General features: G+C 36.4%; 1 protein-coding gene across 1 annotated transcript in view; it reads left to right on the top strand.

Moving 5' to 3' along the window:
- The window catches only part of LOC117985178 (IQ and AAA domain-containing protein 1-like), a 30,347-nt gene extending 16,327 nt beyond the window's left edge, over positions 1-14,020 (top strand). Inside the window, exons 15-22 of the mRNA XM_069500608.1 lie at positions 437-546; positions 1,057-1,220; positions 1,840-1,988; positions 3,078-3,177; positions 4,058-4,181; positions 8,429-8,548; positions 12,974-13,052; positions 13,880-14,020. Coding sequence (XP_069356709.1) covers positions 437-546; positions 1,057-1,220; positions 1,840-1,988; positions 3,078-3,177; positions 4,058-4,181; positions 8,429-8,548; positions 12,974-13,052; positions 13,880-14,020 — 987 coding nt within the window. The remainder of the gene's footprint in view (positions 1-436; positions 547-1,056; positions 1,221-1,839; positions 1,989-3,077; positions 3,178-4,057; positions 4,182-8,428; positions 8,549-12,973; positions 13,053-13,879) is intronic.
- The last annotated feature ends 355 nt before the right edge of the window (positions 14,021-14,375 follow it).

The following is a 14,375-nucleotide window of genomic DNA, read 5'->3' as shown; positions in this document are numbered from 1 at the left end:
CCGACATAGCTTAGCGGGTGGCGAGGCTGAAGTGGCAAGGGGCTTTGGCAATCTCGCACCGAAAAGCACAGCGTTGGAAGATCCCCCACTAGGTGGACTGGACGGACTACATTAGGCGAGTCACAGGAAGCCGCTGGAGTCAGTCAGTGCAAGAGTGTGGCGTGTAGAAGTCCCTACAAGAGACCTATGTCCAGCAGTGGACGTTTATCGGTTGTTGTTGCTAATAACGAAGAGCATACCATTGTCAGTAGATTTGCGCCTCTGGAGGTATTAAAAAATCTCTTTTTAGAACTTATTGCTCCTCCTCTTACACATGCAGTCTGTGGAGTTATTTTACGCAAGAAAAGTAATTTATCTTTGGCATCTTGTATCAGCGCTATTATTGTGCTTCATAGGTTTCAGTATTGTACCTATTGTAACAGAATTCCTTTTGCAGGTTGTGTTCGGCTTGAACATTATTTCCAAGCCTACCGCCAAAATAAAGGACATTTATGGAGATCTGAACTACAAAGCGTACGAGCAGAACATTGCAGATCCGAATGCAAAGTACCAAATTCTTTCAATAAATCTTTTATTATTACCTACTAATTAAAACCGATAGATGTTGGGGTGCTGGAAAGGCGACCTTGCACCAGAAGACGCAGCGTCTGAAGACCCCCCACTAGGTGGACGCACGACATCAGACTAGTCGCAGGGAGCCGCTGGATTCTACGAGCGTCTATACGTCTATCGGTTGATGATGATGAATTAAAATTAAAAAATCCTTGACCGGGATGTATAGTCTGAGCTGAGATTTATAGAACGTAGGTACTTTGAGTTTGCTCAGACTTAAATGAGGATTGAGACAATTATGTATCTGATACAAATCTGTTCTCTAAGTCTGAGTAAATTCAAAATACGCTCAGGATTTAGAGACAAGATGTTAATCTCTTGTTGGCGAAAATAAAAGACGTCTGAGATGCAAGCTATCTTTGTACCAAGGTCAAAAACTATTCGACGGTTAGGCCGTGAAAAGGAACCAGTCTCTATACTAGTAAGAATTTCTTCTTCCATCAGATTTCCACCACCAGCCTACGGCGATATCAGACGTCGTTTGACCCTTTCGTGCGTGTTCGGGTCGGGAATTGAACCTGGTGCCGTTCGCAACAAAGCCGTGATGCTGCTCGGTCCTGAAAGACATGGAAAGTCCTTTATGGTCGACGCTGTTTGTGGGGAACTGAGTAAGAGACTAAGAACATAACTAAACTTCTTCAGACAGGCTTTTATCAGATGTATTTTGGAGAGTGTGCTCAAAAACTTACAACCTTGTTCCTCCTTCACCGTTCTACCACAGAAAAGCATGAATTCGTAAACCTAGGCATCCTTATGTGGTCGACATCCAATCTTTTCCACACACCGACACCAACCGCTAAGATATGAAAAGCCCTTCCGGCGTCTATGTTTCTTGCCACCTTCAAAGCAAGAGTGAATAGGCATCTTCCAGGCAAGCGCGCCAACCTAGACCTATAATCATTGCTTTTATTAAGCATGAATGTCGTCAAGTCGCCTATCTCGCAGTAAAAAATAGGTAGGTACTGCAGGATGCAAAAGCTGTGAATTGTTGTGATAAGGTCACTATCATCAGTCGAATTTATTTTATTCTTGCTGCGACAGTACATTTTGGCTAATAATGTGTGTTAGTTAATCAGAGGTACATTATGACACACGAGGTTTTGCGGCTTTTTACGACCTAATTGTTTGAAAAGAAAAGGAAATACCTACTATTATTCTTTGAAAATTATGCCACACATCATCAACTGTTGTAGTACTTACATACCTAAGGGTACCTATTTCATTTAGATGCAGTAAAAATTGATATAAGTCCAGAAGTTACCAGCGCAGTTGTCTCCAGGCCGGCAAAGGTTTTGTCTGAAGTCCTCGTAGCGGCGAGGGTGTTCCAGCCAGCTGTCATCTACATGAGAAACGTGGAAAGAGTTTTTCTTAAAAAGGTTTGTAAAAAAGTAGGACGATTTCGTAAGACCTGCATCAATCATTATTACAATCTCAATTGTTGTGATTGGCTGAATTTGTGCTATTCTTGTTGCAACAATGCATTGTAGCCAATAGTGAGCGAACGTCAACCAATCAGAGGTGATTGCGATCGTGACATTGTAGCTGTCATTGTAACGCAATCGCACAGGAAGCATTATAATATGTATCCTGATTCCTGGGACATCCGATAGATGTGCAGCATTGTATCACTTTCTCCTTTGTATAAATTTCTCCAAGGGCACTTGGGTTTCCACTCGCTCAAAACCCGAAGAGACTGCGACCAAATTGGTACAATTTGCAAGATTCTTAGGGGTGTGATTGACTGCTCTGAACTACACAACAAGCTCTGCTGCGTTTATGCACCCTCTAATTACAGCTATTTCCGCCACCGCTCCAAATTTTTCGTAAGTCCGTTTAGTCGCACGTTAGCGCGCTCCCAGATCACCCATACCGCGCACTTTGGCTGCGCTCAACGCACTGCTGAAGGAGTCCCCTCGCTGTGACATATTTGCTGACAAATGGGCTGACCTCATGGGTCAGATCTTGCACTTTTGTGAAAATTTATAATTTTGACAATTTTTGTAAGTATGTTTATGTTAGTTTGTACTCGTAGTTTAATTAGTGTAATTGGCTTTATGGCCGTTCTAATTAAATAATAAATAAATAATAATAATAATAATAATACTGGGGTGCCGTGGCAGTTCGCTCGCAGCCAGGATGCAAAAAGCGGTTTTGCTGGACTCGGCTAGGATAGTCCGCCGATTTCTTCACCTGTCGCCCTGACCCCCGGCCGTTTGGTCTCCCCTGCCGGGGTGTAATCCTCCGCCCGGTACAAATATGTATGTATGTAATGTTTATGTAGGTTTATTTATTTTTATGTATGTAAGTATATTATAAACTTTTTTGGCTTTTATATGTATCTATTTTGTACACGGGCGTGAGAGCAAATGATATATAATAATAATAAGTCCAAATAACTCAACCCAGAGACCCAAGCAAGGATATAGGATAGCTAGCTAGTGATATTATATGTTTTGATTGTTCAGGTACCTCCAGAAAACAGATATCTAAAAGCTAAAAAATTGAAACGTCCCTTGATCAAACTTTTGAAACAAATGTCAGCCGATGATAAAATCATATTTATTGGTAAGTTTGTTTTTACGGTTCCGTACCCAAAACCTCTGCTGTCGGTCCGTCTGTGCCAAGGTCTGTGCGTTCGTCTGTCTGTCAGCGGGCTGTATCTCATAGGTAGAGAGTTGAAATTTTCACAGAGAGTGAATTTCTGTTGCCGCTATAATTACAAATAATAAAAACCGAGATGGCGAATTTCAAAATGGTCGCTAATCAAATTTAAAAAAAGTATTTAAATACACAGTGTTATATAACTTGACCGGTTTTTATTTTAACCGCAAAGGTTTGTCCAAAATATTAGTGTTCTACTGTATAGAGATACTAGCTTATGCCCGCGACTTTGTCCGCGTGGACTACACAAATTTCGAACCCCTATTTTACCCCCTTAGGAGTTAAATTTTCAAAAATTCTTTCTTAGCGGATGTCGACGTCATAATAGCTATCTGCATGCCCAGCCCGATCCGTCCAGTAGTTTGAGTTGTGCGTTGATAGATCAGTCAGTCAGTCGATCACCTTTTCGTTTTATATAGTTAGATTACCTATATTTTATATGTTTATATATTTCGTCATCATCATCATGAGCAACCCATCACCGGCTCACTACAGAGCGCGGGTCTCTCTCAGAGTGAGAAGGGATTGGTAGACTTCACACACCTTTGAGAACATTATGGAGAACTCTCAGGCATGCAGGTTTCCTCGCGATGTTTTCCTTCACCGTTAAAGCAAGTGATATTTAATTAATTAAAACGCACATAACTCCGAAAAGTTAGAGCTGCGTGCCCGGGATCGAACCCCCGACCTCCGATTAGAAGGCGGACGTCCTAACCACTAGGCTATCACAGCTTTATATATTTAGTACCTTGGTAAATAAATGATTAATTGAGTACATTTGCAGCAACATGTTCAAATCCCTTCGTGACTAGAGCAAAACCAATGTTATCGCTGTTCAGAGAAGTCCTGTTAGTGCCAAGAACTGATTACGCCAGTTTGCAGAGCTTCTTTTTTGAGGGGTTTCAAAGGTACCTGTTAATAAAACCATACCTCATCTCTACATAGTAGGTATAAAATAAAGTCGCTTCCCGCTGTCTGTATGTATGAACGCGGAGATCTTTTAAACTACGAAACGGATTTTAATGCGGTTTTCGCCAATAGATAGAGTGATTTAAGAGGAAGGTTTCAGGTATAGTTTAATATTGGTTTGTGTTAATTTGATGAAATATCGATACCTCTGGGCTCAAAGGTCGTAAAGGACAAAACGCTACTTTTCAGGAGAAGCAAAAAACGAAAAAAATAAAATTCTTTTTTCTCTAGCATCTTCGTTTCTTTAGCTATTTAAATGAAACCTAGGAAGAAAGTGCTTAGAATTTATAGTGTTTTCTAAGGCAGTGTTCAAAAATTGCCCTAGTGCTGTATTTACTGAAATAGATTTCCTTTACGACCATAAATTTGAAAATAAATGTCCTTTACACCCCACAAATTATCATTCTATGGTATTACCTAAGGGTGTAAATCTAGTTTACTGCACAAAACTGAACAAAATAAGGAAATAACCGACATGTGTAATAATTTTTAGGGTCTTAAGGATCACCCGCTAAGGTATTCTGTAAGGATAAAATAATAATTACAGTTAAGTATTAAACGCATTATGTAATTTTGTATGTAATTATGCATAAACTATTACTTTTCTCTAAAAATAATAATGAAATAACATATTGTTAAATAAAACGTATTTTTTCTAATCAAACCGAGATCATTTATTTGGAATTGAACACGAAGCCTTACAATAAATCTTATAAATTAATATTTTGGTAACTAACTATTTTTTTATCCACTCTCTTCTTTAATGTTATAATTAGTTTCACTTCTTTCTTAAATCAACTTTATAAACATAAGATAATTTATTTATTCATCTTCCTTCTCACTTTCTTCATCATCCTCTTTATCTGTTTCGTTCAAGTAGCTCATAATCGCATGGAAGTTCCCTGTATTCGTTATGAAATCTTTTACGTGTTGTTCCATTTTCACACTAGCTTATCTGGTAAATATAAAGTATTTAACTAATGATTTTAAGCTTATTTCGTCATTTAACGAAATATTTTAATGTATTTAACGGGTACGGGAAAGACAGATGGCCTACCTACCTTTTGTAAAAGGAGTAACTGATAAAGTAGGTACATTGTTGAAAAAACAATACAACATTAAGACCGTGTTTACTCTCTTACAAAAGATTGTCCATTTGATGCTATCAACGAAGGATCGTCTGTCATACCAATGTCCGGGTGTGTATAAGATCGACTGCAGCTGTGGGAGCTCCTATATTGGTCAAACGAAGAGACCCATAGCAACTCGGGTATTAGAACATTTCAAAGCGGTAAACAACGATCCTCAGAAGTCTGCGATCGTGGGGCATATTCTACAGCCAGGCACAAAACATTGGATTGAACTCCACAATCCTCGAGTTCTCTCCATAGACCTCCACTATATACCTAGACTAGTGCGCGAAGCGATTGAAATTCGCAAACACCAGAATTTCAATCGTGAGGATGGTTTTAAACTAGCAAGTAGGTATGTGGAATCCAGTGGTAGAATTATGCAAACCAAGACAGCATCGAACAACATCGAAAGTTAATAGTGACGCTGTGAGTGTATTTTGCCGGACAGCTCGTGAAGTTGCAGCGAAAAGAACAAGAAAGAGGGTAGTTCGCTACTGCCCATGACAACTCGAACTTCATCTCTCGCAGCACCGCAGTCCCGTTGTAACCACGACCCGTGCAATTGGGTTGAAATGTGGACAAATAAAAACAAAAATTAATTGTGGTATGTACCCGTTATATACATTAAAATATACAGTATTTATATAATCTTTCTTATTACAATTTACTTACTTTAATTCTAAGATCAATAAAGTACTTGCTTGTACTAGGTATCTTAACCTAATTAGAAAAAAGTCATTTATATTAAATAAAAAATGCCCAAAAGTAATTATAATTCTTTTTTCTATGTTCATCTTACAGGAATTCTGAGACCAATCATGTAAATTCCTATAAATATCCTTATTTACGGCTAAAATATTTCTACTATTTACTTCTGTGAGATGTGTAAATTTGTATGGTGTACTAGTACTATCATAGATATAATTTTGTCTGAAATTAAAAGTTTGAAATCACTGGAAAACTCGAATAAACCCTCCAAAATTATATGTTCTATCGAAGCAGGCGTTACTTTGCGGAAGTCCATGATATACAATGAACCAAAAGCTTAATGTAGACCTTACAATCCACAATTGCAAAATTGCAATTGTGGATTGTAAGGTCTTAAAATTGATAAAATTGATGATGAGCCAGCACCTATATTAGATGAAAGATGTTAGTATGTTGGCCAATTTGAAGTATTTGTAATAAACGCTTTTTGTAGTCGAGCGAGTAGTGTACATTTAAAGATACATAATATGTAAAAATGACATCATAAAACCATTGAATTGTTTTATAATATTGGCATTTATCGATATAAAATATTGTTGTTCATATAATTTTGTATGGTTATTTCAAAAATTTTACAAGAATAGTATTAAAAATCAATATTTTTACTTCGCGCAGACACCGACATGCAGTTTATCATTTCAGGTTCTGCTGAAAATGTGATGTTTCAAATAACACATTTATATTTTTTTGTAATTTAGTAGTGTATGAACTAATATAATATTAAAAAAATAAAATTAAAAAAGGTTTCGTGTAGTGTCAGGATTTTTTCAGTGTGTTGTGAATTACAATGCACACTGCCAAGAATAGGGTTAATCAAGTTAGGTAGTATATTCTAGGACTTATGGGACTATTCCTCATCTACTTTTGTTTATTTACGCCCTTAATGGCGCAAATGAAAGCGCATTATTAAAATGAAACTAGGTAGTAAAGGACGCTTTCATTTTTTTATTTTAAATTGTAAGGGTGTACAAGACAATTTGTAAACGTGATGTCCTTTACGTCCAAAATTTTGAGGTGTCATATTAACCATCTAAGGTGGTATAAGACAATTGATAATTTATTTGTATGTTACGCCTAAAGGTTTTTTTAATACTTTGCTTTACTACCAAAAGGAGTAGACTCTGGTAACCAAGTGTTACTTACACCCATATTTTCACGATAAACTTTGTTTAACGTGCCAAATTATGTGGGTCGTAAAGGCATTTTTTTTACGAATTTCGTGAAACGGAATATACAGATCGATAGAGAATTAAAAACTGAGTAAAGCAGTGTCAAAAAGTCATTTTCGACCAAATGTCCTTTACGACCTTTGAGCCCAGAGGTATCGATATGACGATATTTGAACAAAATGTCGGAGTATCTACATTGCACCCATGCGAAGCCGGGGCGGGTCGCTAGTCTATAACATAAAAATGAATCACTAAATGTGTTGCTCATCGCAAATCTCGAGAACAGCTGAACCGATTTCGCTAATTCTTTTTTTATAATATTCCTTGAAGTACGAGGATGGTTCTTACGGAGAGAAAAATTTAAAAAATTTGAATCGACTGTTAGGCGGAACGAAGTTCGCCAGGGCAGCTAGTAATTTTAATAAAAATAAAGTAATATACAGGCTGTAATTAAAAAGCTCTGCCAATGTAGTTAGAACTCGCTCTAGGCACACGAGTAGATCTGTGCTCTAGGCTAGCATGGTGGGCTATGCTATAAGCCCTTCTCATTCTGAGAGGAGATCTGTCCTTAGTAGTCAGCCAGTAAGGACTTGATAATGGTGAATTCGAGTGCTAGCAAAAACTACGACACGATGGATTGATAAAATGATGAAAAAGCACAATACAGGGTGTACCTGACCGCTAACAAAAACGAAGACAGGTGATAGTACTGATAATTACTGATATGATGCCACAAAAAAAAACGCAAAAAATCCTTTATGTAAAGTTCACGATATATTCCAAATAAAACATTTGACTGACGACAAGTAGGCCATTAGAAGGCGATTCCACGTCGTAGATGGGACATTGAACCAAGTTTTTAACGCTATACATTGCGGGTTTGAAGAATACTTAATCACTAAAACTACAAAATGAGGCAAATGGTTATTGCTATTGGATTGTGTTTAGATAGTATAACAATAACGCTAAGTTTTTGCTAGTCTATCATATCAGTAATCATCAGTACAATCACCTGTCTTCGTTTTTGCCAGCGTTCTGGTTACATCCTGTATAGTACGGAATCGTTCGTGTGCGAGTCCGACTCGCACTTGACCAGCTCTTGTTATACACACACAGAATAAGAAGCATGCCACGCGACTACTGCGTGTCGTCTCTGGCGCAAGTCCTGCAGGGGTATGGTTTTGGAGTTGTACTGGAGTTGATCGACAAAGTCATGACCGCCGAAAGAATTGTAAGGTACCTATCTTAACAACTGATAAACACTTTTAAAAAACCGGCCAAGTGCGAGTCATGCTCGCGCAACGAGGGTTCCGTACCTACAGCACGGCTAGCATGGGCCGAAGATAAAAATTATATCCCCCGATTTTATCCACTGGACAGGAGACAACATTAACTTCTCCACCCCTCAGAGCACGGCAACAGGGGAGAGGAGAAGTTTATCCCCGTTTGACATTTCACGGGGACTTGGGGGACTATTTATCCACCGTCTATAGCATGGGGCCAAATAAAAGAAGTTAAACTGTCCTTTTTTGACATTTGAGAGGGATAATTTTATCATCGAGATTAGAGGTGGGTATAATGCTCATAGAACTTTAACTCAATTATTAAAAGATCAAAAAACATGTTTCGCGCTTTCTTTATTAGTTTGAAATAGAGAATTTAGAACGAAAATAACATGAGCACGTAATTAGTGATGGAAGTAATCCCTTTGAATTTCCCGACGCTGAGTTCCGACACTTGTTTCGGATGGACAAATATTATGTGCTGTACTTATGCGAGCAGCTTAATGAAGCACTAAAGCCGATTAATTCGGTGGATGGAATCATAAAAGTAAGTAAGTACTTACCTATTACCTAAAACCATCTTGTGCAAACGAATAGGTACCTAATTTAGGATACCTACTTAGGTAGGTAGTAGGTACCTACAAATAGGTCCTACATGCGGCTATTATCTATTTATTCTACGTCCTCACATCTATAAGACTCTTGGCAGATGGTAGTTACCAGTGAGATACAAGTCAAGATCATGGGATGACTATTGCCCGCGACTTCATCTGTGTGGATTTAGGTTTTGAAAATCCTGTGAGAACTATTTGATTTTCCAGAATAAAAAGTAGCCTGTGTCCATCCTCAGGATGTAAGCTAACTCTGTAGGTACTAAATTTCATCTAAATCGGTTAGACTGTTGGGCTGTGAAAAGCTAGCAGACAGACAGGCAGACGCACTTTCGCATTTATAATATTAGTATGGATTATTGGAAATATAAAATAACACAATGTCTCATTAGGTATAATAAAATCATTTATTTGAACAAAATAGGCAGGAGTCTAATTTAACAAAACAATTCTTAAATTAAAATACCTAACATATTAACTGAAACAAGTTACACACCTATATCATAGTTCAATACATATTGATACACAAACACAATAACACTTTACAAATTATAATGGTTCATCATAAGTGTTTTGTAAGAGTAAATATGTTAGCCTATTATACTTTATAGACCATTTCAGTATATCCTCTTACTTTTAATTTATTTTTATTGAAAATCATTAATGTATAAATTGTATATTTCAGAATTCCAATGGAACAACCAAAGGACAGACTAGAAAATGTAACAAATAAAGAAGTCTCACATATCTATGGATCAAACCAGACTGCTAACTGTTGCCCGACAATAAAAGGGAAAAAGGGATGGAATAATAAATACATATTTGCATTAAAATATATTTCTTTAACTACCTATTACCTAAAACCACCTTGTGCAAACCCATCCTTATATCTACTACTACTACTAGGGTTCTGAAGGTACCAATGGGACCCTATTACAGTCTCAGCTCTCCGTCTGTCTGTCTCTCCTGAAACGGAACAGGTTAAAGTTGAAATTTTGTATTTCTATTGCTGCTATAACAAAAAATAACAGTTTCAAAATGAACCCTACAAATTTTGCTTTAAGTACTCTTTCTGTGTGATTGAGTAACAAACACAAACTTTTAGGCATTATATTAGGAATACCAATTAAAACAATGCTTATTTGGGTGTACACAAATCTCTGATGTTAACTTAACAGATCTAAAAGTAGTGCTATTATCCTTAAGAAAAGGAAGTAACAAGTTTAATGTTCAATCAAACCACACTGCCATAGAATAACTTCCTATATTCATAACTATTTACAAATTACAAAAATGTACTTATCCTCTACTTTTTATTCATTTATTGGCATTTATAGGCAAACAACTCGGGGCTATTGGTTTTATAAAGTACCCACTGTGTACAAAGTGGGTAAAAGGACAGTCTCACCATAGTCCACCACCGACACTTCAAAGATTTCCTGCCATAAGATAAAAAACATTGGCTTGACATGCTTATAAAGAAATTAGGTTAGTTTAATAGCTCAAACTATACTAGCTTAACCAATTTTAAGTGATATTGAACTCTTCTCAGTGCAGTGTGCAGAACTGTTAGTTTTATCATCATCTCAAACAATAATGAAAATATTTTATGTTGATAAGATGTGTACCTAACTTACCTATTCCAATAGGCACCTAAAGTTATTTTGATTTTGTTATACAAGACACACATTTAATAGAACTAAATTAATACACGCATCTCTCTGGCTGGCCCATTATGAAGTCTTCAGGTCCAATTCCTGTTGAGCATTCATGCCCAACAGTGATAATTATGTGCTCATATATGTGCCCGACGGCACTATTGAGACATTCCCGGTGGGCTTACATCCCGAGCTGCCTCATCATACTTAGTAATAGTATGTGTCAGTCAGTGCCCTTCTTCAAGTACATATTTCCATGTCTGCAAATAAAACAACAATTTATGCATTTCTTTGTCGCTAACAATATCAATATATTATCATTTCAATTTTGTGTACTGACTAACACAAATTGTCTTTGTGATACTTACTGTGATAACTAAGAATTTCAACTATTCGATTATTTTTTAATTTGGATAATTTAAAAGTGGAGTTAGGTTAAGTAAACACAATAACAATACAATTGTACGTGCATAATCTTCTGTGAATGTTTTTTAAACTATTTTACGGCTCCGGGTTCTAGCTCTTTTAAAATAAAAAGCAGCCACAGACGAGTTACGAGTTGGTTACGAGTAACGAAAACGCGCAAAATCAAAAGCACAGATAAAAAATAATAACACTTTGACATTAGCCGAGGACTAGTCTTTCCCCGCCTTATCACCGGGGATAATTATATCCAACCCTGTGCCCATGCTCGGAGAGTGGAAATAACTATCGGAGGGGATAAAATTTTTATCCTTTCCTCGGGGAGAAAATTTCCCGGCCCATGCTAGGCCTGCTGTAGTCGTAATTTTTCGACTTTTTGCACGATATTTATAAAACTATTTGTAAAAATTCATAAAAATAAATAAAAATCTGTTTTAGAATGCAAAAGTGAAGATCTTTCCCCCACGAAGATACCCCGCTTGATATAGTTATCTTACTTCGAAAATTGAAAATACTAATTATACCTAATCATGACCACAATTAAAAATTTTTTGTGTGACGCAACCACAAATTCACGGTTTTCAGTTTTTCTTGGCTATAAGGCTGAGATCTATTGAGCGCACTTTGACTTTGCTCAGACTTAAGATTGAGTTAAAACGAAACAGATTTATGTGTGAGATATAGCTCTGTCTCGTTTTAACTCTGTCTTAAGTCTAAGCTAAATCAGAGTGCGCTCTATAGATCTCACCATAAGACCTACCTACCTGTCAAATTCCATGATTCTAAGTCAACGGGAAGTACCCTGCAAGTTTCTTGACAGACCGACAGACAGACTATAGTTACAAAAAAAAATTTACAAAAAAAATAAAAACCGACTTCGATACACAAACACTAAAAATTGAAAAATAATTTAATTTATTACCGAATATATTATGTATACAAGAGTTAATATAGTTCTATAATAATACTTTTTGGTGCCGGTGCCAATTAGCTTTAGCTGCGCGAATCGTCTAGACTTCATATTTTTATGAGACTCCACAATGGCACCTCATTGGCACCGACCCCAAAAAATATTGTTATGGAACTATATTAACTCTTGTATACATAATATATTCGGTAATAAATTAAATTATTTTTCAATTTTTAGTGTTTGTGTATCGAAGTCGGTTTTTATTTTTTTTGTAAAAAAAATTTATTTCACAATTTTTAGTGGCCCCATGGAATTATGCTATGACTGGCTAAAAATCTACTGTTTACTAAGCTATTACACTGATCGCGAGCAATTTACTCTTATCCGTTGAGGAGTTCCAGTATCTATCTTCGAAGATGTTCATCAGATCTTCACTAAATTTAAATGGGACCAACTTTGAACAATACCCTTTCAAACAAAAAAAGAATTTTCAAAATCGGTCCAGGCGTCTTCGAGTAATCGGGGAACATACATAAAAAAAAATAAAAAAAATAAAAAAAAAAGATTCCGACGAATTGAGAACCTCCTCCTTTTTTTGAAGTCGGTTAACAAAGTGATCCTATATAAGGGTTCCGTTTTTCCTTTTAAGGTACGACCTCACTCATACCTATATTATGACGTTTTATCGGTCTCAACGACAGAGATAATGCTCTACAAATCCGCTATCTTATTTCCTACTGCGTACTGTAGTGATAATGTTTTATGTCGTTTTCTAGATTAAATGTAACACCATTCTCGCAGTTGGAGTTTCTCGAGCCGTTGATTGAAGCGGGAATCGAAGCTGTTACTTTGGAGGTATTTCATCATTATAGCTATTTTATTTAGATTTTACCACAGAATTCTCCGGCCAAGTGCGAATCAGGCTCGCGCACCGAGGGTTCCGTTCCACAGTCGTATTTTTTCGACATTTTACAGGATAATTCAAAAACTATAATGCATTAAAATAAATAAAAATGTGTTTTAGAATGCACAGGTAAAGCCCTTTCATATGATACCCCATTTGATATCTTCGAAAATTGAATTATACTAATTAAGTATTAGCTAAATTCACGGTTTTCAGATTTTTTCCCCGATAAGACCTACCTACCTGCCAAATTTCAAGATTCTAAGTCAACGGGAAGTACCTTGTAGGTTTCTTGACAGACCGACAGACAGATAGACAACAAAGTGATCCTATAAGGGTTCCGTTTTTCCTTTTGAGGTACGGAACCCTAAAAATGGTTCCGTGACAGTGCATCGTAAATTCTTAGTAACACAATTCCAGAGAATATATTACCTCGGATTATTCTGTTTATCCACCCTAAAACAGCCACCTAAGGGTGTATACTCGGAAACATAATATTATGTCCATTTATCCACCCCGGACTAAAATAATATACAAATTCCGTTAACAATCCTGTCCGGGGTGGATAGATGGACACACATTTCTGAGTATGCACCATAGGGTGGCTGTTTTAGGGTGGATAAACGGAATAAGCCATTATATTTTCTAGTGTCCAATACGTATTTACAATTCGTAGAGGTATGGGTTTAATTATTCTTAAACTGTCATACCCGTTCCAGTCTAGCCCACTTTCTTTCTTTATGTAGGTAGTTTATAGTTATAACTTTTTTATTTTTAGGAATATCAAGAATATACAGACTTCTTCATCGCAAACTCTCCGCTTAGAAAAGAAAGGGAAGAATACGATATAATCAACAAGTACAGGGCATCCTTATACGAAAAAATATTTAAGGATGAGCAGAAGAAACTAAATGCATGAAAATACTGAACATTTTATTCCATCAAAAATAAGTATTATCATAAACATTTTAATTTACCTAACAAATAAAACTGTGAAAAAATAGCACATTTTTTAATTACATAGGTACTTAATGTACATAGTACCTAGTTAGTAATAACAATAAATATCGGATACTGGTCATCAATTTAAATAAAGATTAGTATGATTTTAAATGGTAATAAAAATAAATAAGTAGATACAAACATTTTTCGTTTATTATTCTCAAGACATAACGTCAAGGTTGGACTTCCAAAAAAACGTCCAATTTTGGACAATGTTATGTTATTAGGGGTGGCGGAGGAGAATAAGTTTTTATTTTAATAGGTACCTACTA

The sequence above is a fragment of the Maniola hyperantus genome, chromosome 9, assembly GCF_902806685.2.
Source record: "Maniola hyperantus chromosome 9, iAphHyp1.2, whole genome shotgun sequence".
In the NCBI taxonomy this organism is placed as follows: domain Eukaryota; kingdom Metazoa; phylum Arthropoda; class Insecta; order Lepidoptera; family Nymphalidae; genus Maniola; species Maniola hyperantus.
Note: the sequence above shows the minus strand (reverse complement) of the source record. Positions and strands in the feature narration are given on the sequence as shown.